This window comes from Salvelinus sp. IW2-2015, linkage group LG2, assembly GCF_002910315.2.
Source record: "Salvelinus sp. IW2-2015 linkage group LG2, ASM291031v2, whole genome shotgun sequence".
In the NCBI taxonomy this organism is placed as follows: Eukaryota; Metazoa; Chordata; class Actinopteri; order Salmoniformes; family Salmonidae; genus Salvelinus; species Salvelinus sp. IW2-2015.
The window spans coordinates 26,752,036-26,768,278 of NC_036839.1; the positions used below are offsets into that span (position 1 = coordinate 26,752,036).

General features: G+C 46.4%; 1 protein-coding gene across 1 annotated transcript in view; it reads left to right on the forward strand.

Annotated features, from left to right (window-relative positions):
* Positions 1-16,243, forward strand: part of erbb4b (erb-b2 receptor tyrosine kinase 4b) — a 627,991-nt gene that overhangs the window by 504,464 nt on the left and 107,284 nt on the right. The window contains 2 exon segments of the mRNA XM_070446280.1: positions 1,175-1,456; positions 4,605-4,759. Of these exon segments, the coding sequence (XP_070302381.1) occupies positions 1,175-1,456; positions 4,605-4,759 (437 nt within the window).

Genomic DNA, 16,243 nt, shown 5'->3' on the forward strand with positions numbered 1-16,243 from the left:
TCTCCCTGCCTGTCGATATCAAGGGATTGGATATGGTTATAAGCGCATGGTACGTGCATGGCGGATGCCAGGGAGTATTCACATCAATTAACTCGTGCGCTTGTCACTCTCCGTTATGGAGGAAGAGAGGGACCAAGGCAGCAGCGTGTAGTTAACATTTTCTATTTATTTACCGAAACGAAACACTTGAACCAAACTATACAAAAAACAACAAAACGAACGCTGAGCTATATACGAAAAGTACAGACACAGGCAATTAACCAAACATAACCACGAAATACCCACGGGATATGGCTGCCTATATTATCGGTTCCAATCAGAGACAACGATTAAACAGCTGCTCTATTGCAGAACCATTCTTAGGACACCGCACACAAACCAAAACACATACAGTCCCCCATGTCACACCCGGAGACTAACCAAATAAAATAAACAAAAAACTAAGGCCAGGGGCCAGCACCTGACACAAAGGTGAGGTCGGTGGCCTTCTTACGGCGGCGGTCGGGTGTGGGACGTGGACCCCACTCCACCATAGTCATATACCCGCTTACGCGTGGCGCCTCTGGACGGGACCCTGCACAGGTCCGACTGAAGACCATTGTAGAGAGCGCCACTGGCTGAGGGCGCCTCTGACGGAGGGGCGCCTCTGGACTGGGGCGCCTCTGGACTGCAGGGAGCGCCTCTGACTGAGGGGCGCCTCTGGACGGGGGGCGCCTCTGCGACGGAGGGCGCTCTGGACTGAGGTGCGCCTGCTGGACTGAGGGGCAGCTCCGGACTGAAAGGGATCTCAGGACTGGGGGCAGCTCAGACTGAGGGTAGCTCAGGACGAAAAGGAGCTCGACTGGGAAGGCAGCTCAGACTGAGGGACCAGTCAGACTTGAGGGACAGGCTCAGGACTGAGGGCTAGTCAGATTGGGGTAGCCTCAGGACTGAGACAGCTCGGAATGACGGCAGTCCGGACTGAAGACAGTCAGGACTGAGCGGTAAACTCAGGGACTGAGGGGTAGCAGGACGTGAGGGGCGTCCCGGACTGACGGGCAGCTCGGACTGAAAGGCAGTCCGGCGTGGCGCTCTGCGCTTCCTGATGACGGAGGCTTGGCCGGTCCTGACTGCGGGGGCTTGGCAGCCTGACTGCGGGAGGCTCTGGCGCCTTCAGGAGCACGGGCGGCTCTAGCGCTCAGGAACAGCAATGGGCGAGCATCTCTGCGAGTCAGACAGACGGCGGCATCTGGAGGCTCAGGACAACGGGTGCTCCGGCGGCGTAGACGCGGGGGTCACGCGCTGCGGGGGGCAGGGGCACTGGAACGGTACGCGGCCTCAGGCGGCCTGGACGGCGGCGCTCGGCGGCGCTGAAGACGGCAGCTCAGGCGCGCTGAGGACAGCGGCAAGCTCAGGCGGACGCTGGACAGCGGGCAGCTCAGGGGACGAGGCGCTCGGGAGCAGACGGCAGTCTCAGGCGGCGTGGACAGAGCGGCGTAGGCGGCGCTGACGACGGCAGCTCAGGCACGCTTGTCAGCGGGAGCAGGAACAGGCATACTGGACCCTGGAGTCGCTCATAGGCTGGAACGCTCCGTCGGGCGGTGTCGTGCTTTGCACGACACAGAACTCCTCATTTCACTCTCCTCCAATTTCCATTTATTCATTCACAGTCTCTGTTTCACTCCCTTGTACCTCCAATTCCACCGATGGCTCGGTTCCATCTTCGGCTCGCCCGTAAGCACGGGGAAGTTGGCGAGGTCTCCTTACCTGAACTCGCACACTCCCCGTGTGACCCCCAAGATCATTCTGGGCTGCCTCTCAGGCTTCCGGCCCGCATGCGAAAATATAGCCAATTGGAATTTGTTGTCTGTATATTTGATCATTTCATTAAGGATACCATCAACACCACAGGCCTTTTTGGGTTGGAGGGTTTTTATTTTGTCCTGTAACTCATTCAAGGTAATTGGAGAATCCAGTGGTTTCTGGTAGTCTTTAATAGTTGATTCTAGGATTTGTATTTGATCATGTATATGTTTTTGCTCTTTATTCTTTGTTATAGAGCCAAAAAGATTGGAGAAGTGGTTTACCCATACATCTCCATTTTGGATAGATAATTCTTCGTGTTGTTGTTTGTTTAGTGTTTTCCAATTTTCCCAGAATTGGTTAGAGTCTATGGAGTCTGTCTCTGTCTCTCGCTCTCTCGCTCTCTGTCTGTCTCTGTCTCTGTCTCTGTCTCTGTCTCTGTCTCTGTCTCTGTCTCTGTCTCTGTCTCTGTCTCTGTCTCTGTCTCTGTCTCTCTCCTTGGCATGATATACATGATCTACACTGTTGGACGCTAGCTAGCGATACAAGAAAAGTATGTTGGAGAAGCTGGGGGAGCTGTTTGGCTTATTCCTCAGTGTTAAAGCTTGCATGTAGAGGGAAATACACGCCTGTAGTCGTATGGTATCTCTATGTGCATAGGCTCTTACAAAAGGCTCTTATCTCTGTATGAGCTAGCCATTATGTAGCTATGTAATTGACCCTGCAGATATTGCCYTTCACTGTAGAGTAACTGTCATTGACACGCCATCATTATTGTGTGATTTTGGGGTTCTGCAGTATGAGCCCACAGTCATAGTGTCTCAGTTGGACTACTGATCTAGAATCAGTTTTGCCTATTAGATATTTAATGAATAGACAGTGAGATACTTTATGGATATGGGCCCTGGAGCCAGATGTTTAAAGTATATCACAGTAGGAGTGCTGCTTTAGGATCAGTCTTGCCTAATAAATCACAATGAATAAGATTACATGGACAGGAGGGCCCTGATCCTTGATCAGCACTTATACTTTGAGGCCTTGTCTAACCCCTGCAGTAGATATATGTGAGGTGTGCTGTGTTGGCCCCAGTATAAATCCCTGGTAATGATGTATCGCTGGTAGCCCGGGAAAGCCTTTTTATATGGAGCTCTGTTAGAGGACTGTCTATGGGAGACGACACGTGAATTACCTTTACGACTAGCGAGCTGCTACAGCACAGCACAACGGCTTACACATGGGGAACACACACACACACAYGCAGGCATGGACATTTACACACACACACAGGCATGGACACACACTCAGGACACATACAAGACTGCAGCGTTGTGGTGGTCTATGATGCACTGTGTTTGGTTGTGAGATGAGATGGGGTTACTGGCTATAGTAGAGCCTATCACAGCTATGGGTATGKGACTCGTCAAACAACTGATGGAGGACCGGCTTCATTGTGATATCTATGAAGAGCCTCAATTTGCATATTTATGCCTACACACATCCACACACACACACACATCCTCTCACGCCCACTCATACATATGTACACAAAACACCTCCACATACCCATGCATATTTATTTGTGTCTGATCTGTTCTGCACCTTAAGGGCTGTTGTTGCCTGTTGGGCTCCCTCTCTTGCCTTTATTGATGCATATGCAGGCACATACATTGAACTCCCCCCCCCCCCCCCCCCCCCCTGCCGCCGCTCCCCTGCCTCTTCTAGGCCAATTACCCCCTAAATTGTGTCGTGGCTGATTGTTATGGTCATTGTGTGTGCTGTTGAGGATGTTATATCTCCGCCCTGCTTGCTGGTGTTTATGCGTCTCGTCTTCCCCCCTCTCCCTCCTTCCTTCGATCCCACGTTCTTCTTCTCCTCTACTATCATATCTCTCGTCCCTCTCTCTCCCATCTCTCTCTCGCTCCTCCCCGCATCTCTCCCCCTCTAATATCCCATCTCTCATCTCTCTCTTTGTCTCTTTCTCTCTCGCTCTCTCTCGCTCTCTCTCGCTCTCCTCTCTCTCTCTCTTCTCTCTCTCTTCTCTTCTTCTCTCTCTCTCTCTCTCTCTCTCTCTCCTCTCTCTCTCTCTTCCTCTCTCTCTCTCTCTATGTTTCCCGCTCATCTCTCATCTCTCTCTTTGTCTCTCTTTTCTCTCTTTGTCTCTCTCTCTCTTTCTTGCTCTCTCTCTCTCACTCTCTCTATCCCGCCCTCTCATCATCTCTCTCTTTGTCTCTCTCTATCTCTCTATCTCTCTAACCCCCATCTCTCTTTGTCCCCTGTCTCTGCTTGCTCTCCTCTCTTTCCTAATATTGAGTTTGCACCCCCCTCCCCTTTTGCCCTCAGTACAGCATCAATTCGTCGAGGCATGGACTCTTCAAGGTGTCGAAAGCATTCCACAGGGATGCTGGCCCATGTTGACTCCAATGCTTCCCACAGTTGTGTCAAGTTGGGTGGATGTCCTTTGGGTGGTGGACCATTCTTGATACACACGGRAAACTGTTGAGCATGAAAAACACAGCAGCGTTGCAGTTCTTGACACAAACCGGTGCGCCTAGCACCTACTACCATACCCTGTTCAAAGGCACTTAAATCTTTTATCTTGCCCATTGACCCTCTGAATGGCACACATACACAATCCATGTCTCAATTGTCTCAAGCCTTAATAATCATTCTTTAACATGTCTCCTCCCCTTCATCTACACTAATTGAAATGGATTTAACAAGTGACATAAATAAGAGATCATAGATTTGACCTATGTCAATGAAAAGGCARGTGTTCTTAATGTTTTTTACACAGTGTATGTCTCTCTTTCTCTCTCTCTCAGGGTCCTGATCATTGTGTGAAGTGTCTCCACTTTAAAGATGGTCCTAACTGTGTGGAGAAGTGTCCTGACGGCCTTCAGGGGGCCAACAGCTTCATCTTTAAATATGCCGAGGCCAACAACGAGTGCCATCCCTGTCACTCCAACTGCACGCAGGGGTAAGTTTCACACTGAGTGTATATGTGGGGTTTTGTGTGTGGGGGTTGTRGGTGTGTTTGGGGGGGCGTCGTGAACTGAATTTGTGTTTTTGTTTTTCATTGTGTACAGTGCATTTGGAAASTATTCAGACCCTTTGACTTTTCCACATTTTGTTACATTACAGCCTTATTCTAMAATGGATTCAATKAAGGTTTTCCTCATCAATCTACGCACAATGCCCCATAATGACAAAGCGAAAATAGATTTTTAGAAARATYTTCAAATGTWTTGAAAATAAAAAACTGAAATACCTTATTTACATAAGTATTCAGACCCTTTGCAATGAGACTCGAAATTGAGCTCAGGTGCATCCTGTTTCCATTGATCATCCTTGAGCTGTTTCTACAACTTGATTGGAGTCCAATTCAATTGATTGGACATGATTTGGAAAGACACACACCAGTGCATGTCAGAGCAAAAWCAAAGCCATGAGGTCAAAGGAATTGTCCGTAGAGCTCCGAGACAGGATTGTGTGGAGGCACAGATCTGGGGAAGGGTACCAAACATTTMTGCAGCACTGAAGGTCCCAAAAACACAGTGGCATCCATCATTCTTAAATAGAAGAAGTTTGGAACCACCAAAACTCTTCCTAGAGCTGGCCGCCCGGCCAAACTGAGCAATCGGGGGTGAAGGGCCTTGATCAGCAACACCGTAATGTTTCTGGTGTGAAAAAGAATTGACGACCCATACACTCTATAAGCGTGGTTCGGTGCCACCATTGAGCCAATGAACTCCCAAGAAAATGCTTCCTGGTAGCGTTGTATCAGTCTCTCAACAACGCTGTGGAGGAATTGTGGGCCCACTCCTGCATGCCAGGAACCTTATACTCAGCGACTATTGTGGGTTTCTAAGCAAGAACTGCCTCGTTTCAAGTCCTGGCCACAGACATCTCGAATTGGGATTAGGTCTGGATGACTAGGCCATTCCAAAACTTCAATGTGTTGCCTTTAGCCATTTATGTAGACTTGACGTGCGTGTTGCTGGAAATGTCTTGCTACCATGACCAGCTGGGCGCCTATTCTACCGCGTCAGCTCACGAGAGGGGAGATGGCCGAACTTCTGCCTGTAGAATCCCTCTGAAATGCAGAGCCAGAAATGCAGTCCTTTCGTTACAAGGGCCAGTCGTCATGGTCCTGAGTCAGCATAAGGGACCCATGTCGTCCACAAAATATATTCCCTTTGAATCATGCTGTCCCTAGAACATTTCCCAACAAGTCTTGAGATCAAATGCATGGCTTCCAGGTGCTTTTTGGCAAACTGGAGTCAACCTTTTGGATGACATGGGCACTTATGCCTGGTGAAAACGAAACGCTGCAGCCAACCAGAAAGATACCTCATACCAATGGTAGAAGCATGGGGGTGGGATGTGATGGGTTAGCTGCCTCAAGGAACTGGACCAACTACCTACTGCATCGCAATAGGGATCTTTTCTCTCTTCGTCGTCTCTTCGTCTCCATTTACTTCGGTGCTTTGAGTTCACCTCAGTCGTCTCTACTCACCTCTCTCCCTACTCCTCTCTCGCCTCTCCTCTCTCAATAGTGTCGTGGAGCTTGGTTTTTGAATCTATAGAACCCTCTACAATTAGCAGAAGTGATGAGGGCGTCAGCGCTACAGCATCCTAGCACATAACGGCTTCCACATGGGGACACACACACGACGCTATTCCTAATAGCGCTCTATATGTTGTCTAACCAATTTATTTATGCAGATGCCTTTTCAGCTACTGGGCAAAGGAGTTTAGGATGGGAGAGGCGGTCAATGCACGGCAAGTCTATTTTCGAGGTCTCTCCAGGAGATGTCGATCAGGTTCTCGAGTGCGGCTTTTTCAAGCGCTGGGAGCTCTAGGGGTGCCACTCAAGACGATCACAATGGGTGTTAGATGTACAAATAGAATTCGCCGAAAAGACCACACACCTTAGCGATCTGTCTTGAAGGATGTGCTGGTAGGGAGTCCGTTGTCCTTTTGGACTAAGGACATGGAACCTTCAGGCCCAGTCTGAGGGTCCTGAGGCTGCTGGAGCAGGTTTTTGACTGTCTACGATCTCTCTGTACTGGCGAGTCTTCACAATTCTCATTGATTCATCTTTCCCCTCGCAATCCACTAGTCCTCCCAGTCCCTGCAGCGTGAAAAACTCCCCCACACGCCATGATGCTGGTTTGATGTTTGAGAGGTTGTTGGCCCATCTATCAACAGAAGCCCTCCTGCTGTTTGCTCTGTCTGACCAATGAGGGATGGTGCAGGTTTCCTTACCAGAATGATCTTGGCCATTCAGGCCAAATGATCTATTGGATTCAACAGACGCCAGAGAAGTCTTGTGTTCTCATAGTTGAGGAAGTCCTTTAGGTGCCTTTGGGCAAACTCCAGAGCGGGGCTGTATGTGCCTTTTACTGGAGTAGACAAGTAGCCCTGGCTTCGTTGTCCTTGTGACACACTGTCCATAAAGGCTCTAGGATTTGTGATGGAGTAGCGCAGGAGTCGATGTGGTCGCTGGGCTGGAAGGTTCTGGAAAAGCCCATATCCACAGAGGGAGCTCCGGGGAACCTCAGGGCGTTGGTTATTTGCTTCACACCGACATGCAGCTGTTTCACTGATGGGACCTTATATAGACAGGTGGGCCTTTCCAAATCATGGTCCATCAATGTTGAATTTACGCACAGTGGACTACGCGATTATCAGTTGTAGTAAATCATCTCAAGGTATGATCATGTAAACAGGATGACCTTCGCACGCTCCATTTCGAGTCTCAATCGAAAGTGTCTTGAATCTTATGTAAATAAGGTTTGTCAGTTGCTTAATTTTATTAAATTAGCAAAATAAAAAACTGTGTTCACTTTGTCAATGGTGTACTGTGTGTAGATTGATCAGGGAAAAAAACATTTAATCTATTTAAGAATAAAGTGCTGTAAGTAACAAAATCTGGAAAAAATCAAGAGGTCCTGAATACTTCCGAAATGACTGTAGGGAATAGGGGTGCCATTTGGTAAACACCCCTGTTCGACTGTGGAACATTAACTTCCCCCCCCCCCCTGAACGCCCAGGCAAATCAGCCACTGTATCTATCACTATTTTTCCAGAAATAAAGACATCAGTCAACATATCCCGCGCAGTGGCAGACCTATCGATCATAATGTTAAAACCTGACCATGCAAAGAAAGGATCTCAAAGCAGAACAAGTGGGGTTCCACTACGAGCCTATCATCCTCATCAACTCAATCAAATTTCTCTGCAGACCCAAGTGTAGTATAATTAACGGCCCAGTTCGATTTGTGTTTATAAGTGGGACTTGTGACGTTAGTTGGACAGCTGCAGTCGCACCTGTGCGATATTCTATAAGGAGACTAGCGACGGTGAGAGCATACGTGGATACAATAGGTGCGGTGTTACAGGAGATGTCATTGCGAGAGAGAGAGAGAGTAGGTTCAGTTTTGCTTTTGCAAATAGGCACCTCGCTAACTACTCTGCTCACAATACACAATTGTCTTTTCCAAGAAGGTTACTCACAGGCTGATACTGCCTATAGCAACAGACAATAGCACAGCCCAACAGGCCACATGGACACGACACAACTCAGTCGCTAATTGCAGCACATCTACCAGGAGAGAGGACACTTGAGCACGGTCGAGGTTGTGGAGGTGAGTTTATCGATAGAGGAATGCCAACTGAGAGAGGGTGTAAGTTGGTTGACTGCGACTAGATGGACGGCATGCGGGTATACTTCTCAAGGATGAGACATGGGGGGGGCTGGTCTAGGGAATGCTAGCGGGTGTGTAGTAGTAGACCATCAAAACCTCCAGTAGCTATCGGTAGTATTGTGTGCACTGTAAAATGACCATGGGTAACTCAGCTGCAGCGGAGTATCATTTATTCATGTAGATGAGTTTAGCGGCACGATGACAAACACGTTGGATATGAGAGGACTCTGAATTGAGTATGTTCAGTTTTGTGATTATGTATATGCTACTATAGGGATCATGTTAGCAGGTCACTAAGCATATTTTTGAGTCGTAGAGGCGAGTATCTTCAGGGACTACTCACTCACCGCTATCTGATCTGGAGGCCTCTGTATGAGGGGCGACACTCGTCTAGACCCCACACGGGAAGGTTCAATCACGCCAAGGTAATGACAAACACACACACCGCCATCACGAGAATAGAAGCTGGCATCATCCTGAGTGTGTGGGGTAATAAATCGCACTCACCTGAGGCGAGCTAATACGTATACATAGGGATGTGCTTATCTACTTTTAATGAGCAGTTTTCTCTCTTCTTTGGTCTAACCCGAAGGAAGTTCAGAGAAATGTTAAAGACCTGGAGAACAACCCTCGTCCTCGTGCAAAAACCTCCAACATGTAATATCTCCCCATACGAGTATTACTGTCACTCTATTGTGATATGTTCTGCATTCTATCCGCTCTTGCTGCCGTACTTTATGCGAGGTGAAGATAGCAGTGGTTGACACGTAGCTTGGGATCTACCTCATGTCCGTTGACTCTGTTTAACTAGAAAGCCATATGAGTTGATGAACTCTGCAGAGAGAACTAGTTAGGCGAGATCTCAATGAGATGTATAATAGAACTCGGACACCGCAACGGGACCCTCTCGGTACCTTCCCTCCGCTCAATTTCTTTTGGAGTACAATGTATTTGCATCTATATAATGGTATATATGTTTATTCGCGAACTGTCTAGAAATAATGCGCTGCTCTCACCCTATGTTTCTCGATCTCTTCTTAACCGCAGAGGTAGACATATGTTATATCGAGTTTCATTACTGCCAATACAAAAGTATGTTGTGAGATCGTATCGCCAGTGACTGAGATTATGGTAATTTACGTAGGAGCACATAGGTCCGGCTCTGATGGAGAGGTCTAGTAGCATTGTGAGTAGAGTATGAAGATGATTGCTATTGTGATCCATCTCACACTCTCAGAGGCGACATCTTAGTGGGTCTGTTTCTACGTCATTGACGTGGTCGGCCAGAGCTCTTTCACAGTCAGATCTGCGATCGATGGGCGACACCGCCCTCAATCCAATTAACGAATCATCTGAAAGTCAACCCTCCAGGTGCTCTCCGTCTCCGCTCTCCTCATCGTTCTTCTCAGTTCACGCTATGTCCTTCATCATCTACTCAATGGTTATTGCTCGTGTTTCATCTTCTCTTATGCACTCTCCTCTAATCTACCCGTCGCTCCTAGCCCGTCACTCTCCCTAGCTAAAGCGTTATCTGCCTCATCGATCTGCCATCTTCTCCTCACCGCACGTATTGAGTGTCGATTGAGTATGCTTGTCTCTCAATACCTAGCGGTCGGACTTAGTCTCACTACGAATTAACCAAACTAGAGGAGGTCACCGTTGTCGCTGACATCTTTCCTCTAGCATCTCTCTCTCTCTCTTTGTCTCGCTACATGTTCCCCGCGTTCTCGACTCCTCACCTCATTGCTCTGACTGACTTAAGGACGGTTGTCGAAGTACTTAATTTGCGCTCTCTCTGTGCTGGAGCTCTCTCACTGCAGGTCGCCTTCACCTTTTGACACTCTCCAGGACAGCGCTCGCTATTTCTAAAGCATCAGCTTTCTACTCAAGCTTCTTCCTAAATCATCTCTCTCTACCTCGGGTCACCTAAGGCCACTCTGTCGCATGCTCACTCTCAAGTGCTCTTCGCCTCTCTAGTTATCTTCTCTACTAGAATCAGGTCTCTCGTCCTTATCATCGGGCATTCTGTGTACCAAACATACACACATCCATAATCCGTATTTCATGTTGAATTTCGGAGTAATTTTTCTACTTAATATTTTATCCGGTGGGTTTAGTCACCTTGATCCTCTCTCATCTTGTATATACCATTAGCTCTAAGCGTTGCCGTTCCACTAGGCATCTCGCGATCTATTGTTTATGGGATCCACAGTATGAATACAATACATTGTTTGGTTAAGATTTGGACATATGAAGGCGGACCGTTGATCACAGGGAACAGTTTGGACGACTCAACCAAAAGAGCAAAAGGCCTCCGCGGGGACGGGGGTTGGAATTAAATTCATAAATCTCCACTGATATCATAAATCATAGGACCAAACACCACCATCACGACGAAGTTAGTAGATCGAACCCACCCTCAAAGACTACATATGCAATAGAGACTAAAACCAAGGCACCACGAAATTACGCTAAGGGCACGCAAGGACATGACAATCACAGTCATTGATATGTCACACAGGTGACTAAGAGCAAAGGATGTGGCTAAGCCAGAACGGAGCACCACTGGACACTGGTACCGACAGCACAAACATGGTTGAGCGATAGACAAACGATTATTTGGTGACGCACGGAAACCCGAGGTTCAGGAAGGGCGCAGAAAGGTCACACGTGTATTGTTTGTTGTGGGAAGGAGGACGGCGAGCAACACTATGAGACGACATTTCTAATCCGTCAGACTCAGAGGGAGTGAGGCTAAGAGAGAGGCTGTTTTATTTTAATAAATAAATCAGACGATCAAAGCAGTGGGTGCGTTAGCGATTACGGGCTATATTGGGGACCCAAGAACACAAGAGATGACCAGTTTAATGGGCAGGGGTGTAGACTATGAAGGATTCAGAGCAAGTCGTACTAGTGATGGCTCAATGATAATTTGATTTGATAGGACATTTGGTGTCAAAATACTGATTGGTCAAAACTTGTTAAAGACAGTCAGCCGCCCGTTCAAGAGCACCCTTACCTGCCGTCTCTGTATTTATGGTACGCGTATGAAATATTGGTATTCGTCGATAAGTGCTATGCGCAAGTGGGTGGGGTTATGGATCATACAGAATTGTAGGGCTATCATAGTTTCTGGCCATGGGGTGTTTGGGATTTGCAAGCTGCGTAGTGAAAGCCTTTAGCTACTACTCGAGGCTCTTACACATAACTGCCCTTTAGCCTGGCTAGATACTTTTGTATAGAATAACAGTGATGAGAGAGGATAAGGACAGTATCAGTTACGGAAAAATGTAAACGAGTGATGATTCCACACAATTAGTATTCTAGAATATACTCGCCCTTCTTCAGGGCAGTTAGGTCAGTATCACCATTTCGCTAGAATCTGGAGAAGAGGAGGGCCATTATTATTTTACACTAAATTAGCATTTACCGGGTCGATTGCAGCAGTTTGGGGTGAATCAGGCCTCTTTGTTTTTGAGAGAGGTCTCACAAAGATTACACTAGATCACGGTATGGAAGAGCTAATGGGAGTGATGTTGATACCGAGCACACTTCAGAGACCTTAGGTGGTACTAAGAGGGGCCACTCTACCTACGCTATCCATCCATAGTATTTTCATTGTGTAACCACGGCTCTACGTATGGCTAAATTATGATGAACACCAGACTATTGTTGCCTTTATTTCGGAAACAAACTAGGGAGTCCTCAGTTATTCAATTGGAAAGGATCACGCTCTCACACCGGATAAATCCTTTTCTTGCCCAGGGAAAGTAGGATGGGTGGCAGCTCGCATGTTTGAGACCTACTATCACGTGGAAATCTCTGGAGTCACATTGAGCACTATCATAAAATACATAAGTTCGCACATTGAGAGGCTCAAGTTAGTAGCTCTTAAGTCATAGCTCCTATAATAATCATATCTAGGTTACCATGGGGCCACTCTCGGAGGCTCAACTATTGTTTGATCATTGTTAGGAACTCTACACAATGAATAGAAAAAAAAAATGTTGAGAATATTTTGTTATAATTGGAGAGGGACGACTGAGGAGATAGAGCAAAAGTGATTAGGGTGGAAGAGTGGAAGCCCGAGAGTATCATAGTTTTATGTTGATACGATGTGCTAATTTGAAAGAGAAAGGCCAAGTGTTGCTCCTTTCCATGTGGTTGATTTCTTAGCACATCTTCAGTGGATATACTGCGATCGTCCACTTTATCTCTCTCTCTCTCAAGGGTCCTGATTCATTGGTGAAGTTCTCCACTGCTTTAGGAGATGAACGGTCCAAACGGGTTGTGGACGCATCAGGCAGCTGCTAGCTATCTAAGGGCGTCAGGTCAGGGTGAGAAGGGTGTCACAACATAAGAGAGATAACTTTTCTTTACAATAAATGAAATATAGATGTCACCTAGAGGCACGGGATGATCTACCTGTGTTTTACACAACGAGGTGCACATCTGGAGAAAAACCCGGGTCATTAGGATAAATCTGCAAAAACTTAGTCGGATCCGAAATCACACGGGCAAACGGGCGTTAAGTTTCACACAACTTTGAAAAGAGGAGTGTATCATGTGGGGTTAAAAAGCTGTGAGAGGTGCGGGGTTTGGTAGGTCGTGATTGGGGAAGAGCCGGACGTCCGTGACACTGCGGTTGAATTTGGTTGTTTTTGTTTTTTTTATCTCACCACGACAATTTGTGTACCAGTTGCACTCTGATGGATGCTAAAGTAAAATTCAAAGCCTCACCCTATTGCACTTTATCCCATCAATTTTTGTTTACAGGGTCTATAACTTTATTATCCGCCCTTATCTTTATTAATGAAAATGAGGTATTCCAATTGTAATGAGTTTTACTCATGAGCAATCTTAAACGCTTAAATTAGTCTCATAGGTCAGAGAGCCCAACTAATGCCAAAGCTGTGCAAATATAGGTATAATTTTCTCTAGCAAAAACATCTGCAGATGTTTGACATAAATCAAAAAGTGAGCTTTGTGTGAATAGGGCTCCGGTTATGTCTAACATAAGAATATTTGTTACAGAACTGTGATTACCCCTCTATAAACTCTGCGTCTAATGTAGAATGATACTTCGAGCAATTTGAGCTACCTTTTTGCTTAAGACGATAGCAAAACTAATCCCTGTTTATCCATACATTAGGATCAATACCTTGAACTGTTTCTACAACTTGAAATTGGACACGTCCTAACTTCAATTAGATTGGACATCATGGAAGATAATTGTCGGATAAAGACACACAACATGATGCTCAGATGTCAGAGCAAAAACAAAGCCATTGTAGGTTCAGAATGTGATATTTTGTCCATTAGGGGATGAGTGGAGCTCTTCGAAGACACGGATGGGCTATTGGGACCAGTGCAATGCATTTAAGGATTGCTTGGGGAGAAGGGTACCAAACATTTTGCAGCACTGGAAGGTCAAAACACAGTGGCACTGCGCATCATTCTTAAATAGAACGAAGTTTTGGAACCACACCAAAACTCTCCTAGAGCTGGCCGCGCACCGGCCAAACCTGAGCGAATCCGGAATTGGAGGTGGAATAGCACCTAGGAAGTGGCGCTGAAGAGGAAAGAACGGTGGCGCGATGAATCAGGTGAGGGTTTAGAGACCAAATAGAACCCAGTGAGGTGGTGTACCTTTGGCATAAACGTGGTGGTACACTTTCGCTGACCACTGAGACATCCAAGAAGTTCCTTCTTACGATGAGAGATTGTGGTAATGATAACTTTTCCCCTAAAGGGAATAAAACGCATCACTTCTGCAGCTACTATTAAATAATCTCAAAAAACACCATCAGGTGGCTTATATGGAAGCCACCTACCCTCAGTAAAAAAAAGGGCGAGGCGCATACGACAGCCGCTTGGATGTTTGCCAAACGAGCACCCTAATAGGACTCATCAGAAGAATCATTGGAGTCGATTAATCAAGATTACTCATGTGTATTGATAGAAACCAAGACTTGTAGTTGGCAGAACTCTATGGCACTGTTAATTGGCACAATGCCTGTGGTGGATTTAGTTACTTGGATATTATAAAAATAACTACTCCATCTGGAGAGAAAACCTGGCACGTGTATCCAATCAAAGTTGGGCCCAAGTCAATAAAATAAGCCAGGTAATACACTACCTATTGCTTTTCGAATCATCTGGGAAGCTTAGAGAGTGCAACTTGGTATGCATAAAGCTAAATCGATTGCAGCATATGGAGGACCTTTTAAGGTTCAGTGACAACAATCCATAACTCTTGAGTGGGAATGGGAGTAATACCGGGGTGGGAGATGTGTGCCTCCCGCGCACCGAAGTGAGCAACCTATGAAAGCCAGGGTTTTCTGGAGAGGCAGTAAAGTAATCGTTGATAAGAGATAGGTTGGATTGTGCCAGTCAGACTAGTTGATATTGACAAAGTTCTTCCAACCACGGACAGAAGAAGCATCAGTTTTGAATAAAAAGGGACAATCTAAAATAGGTACGTGGCTGAGGCTGCTCGTTGTATTTACAAATAATTTTTGGAGAGGACATGGTAAGAAATTATATTCAGAAAATATATCACACGTTCATTACGATCAGTAGATAATTACCGCAGTTTACGGGTGAAGCAGGTGGTGCAGATCATGCTGTGGATGTTTTTTCAAGCGGCAGGACTGGGCACGACTAGTCAAGGACAGGGAAAGAATGAATCGGGAGCACAACAGAGAGATCCATGATGAAAACCTGCTCCAAGAGAGATCGGGTACATCAGACTGGGTGAAGGTTCACCTTCCAAACAGGACAACGTAACCCTAAGCACCACAAGCCAAGACAAGGCCAGAGTGGCTTTGGGGACAAGACTCTGAAGTCCTTGAGTGGTTCCAAGGCCAGAGCCCGGACTTGATACCCAATCAAACATCTCTGGATGAGACCTGAAATAGCTGTATCATGCGACGCTCCACCATCCAACCTGACAGAGCTTGAGAGAGGATCTCAGAGAAGATGGGAGAAAACTCCCCAAACACTAACAGGTGTGCCCAAGCTTGTAAATCATACCCAAGAATCGAAGTATCTCGAGGCTGGTAATCGCTGCCGCAAGGTACTTCAACAAAGTACTGAGTAAACAGGGTCCTGAATACTTATGTAAATGTCAAATTTCATGTGTTTTTTTTTATAAATTTGCAATAAAGACCATCTAAAAACACTGTTTTCTCGCTTTGTCATTTGGGGTTATTGTGTGTATTATTGTTGAGGGATTTTTTTTTTTTTAATCCATTTTTAGACATAAGCTATAACGTAACAAAATGTGGAAAATCAAGGGGTCGAATACTTTCCGAAGCACTTAAATGTCTGTGTGTTTGGCTTTACTGCAGAGTGTGCACGGTCCTTATGTTGTTGTGTGCATTGGTTGCGTATCACATCAGCGCAGTCTGAATGACTAAAGACCCTGGGAGGACAGAATACTCTGTTCATTTACTTCCTTACATTGTTTGTTTCACACTGGCAAGACAAGGGGCAGACCCTAATCCCCATTTGTAAAGCCAAAGCGTCAAACATGATAACCGAGGAAAACAATATCTGTGTCATGGCTCTGCTTTCATTCCACAGTACAACAAGCTCTCAGCACAAACACACCACACACACACATCACACACCACACACAGCACACACACACACAACACACACCACACACACACACACACACAACACACACACCACACACACACACACACACACACACACAACCACACATCCCAACAAACCCTTGCTAA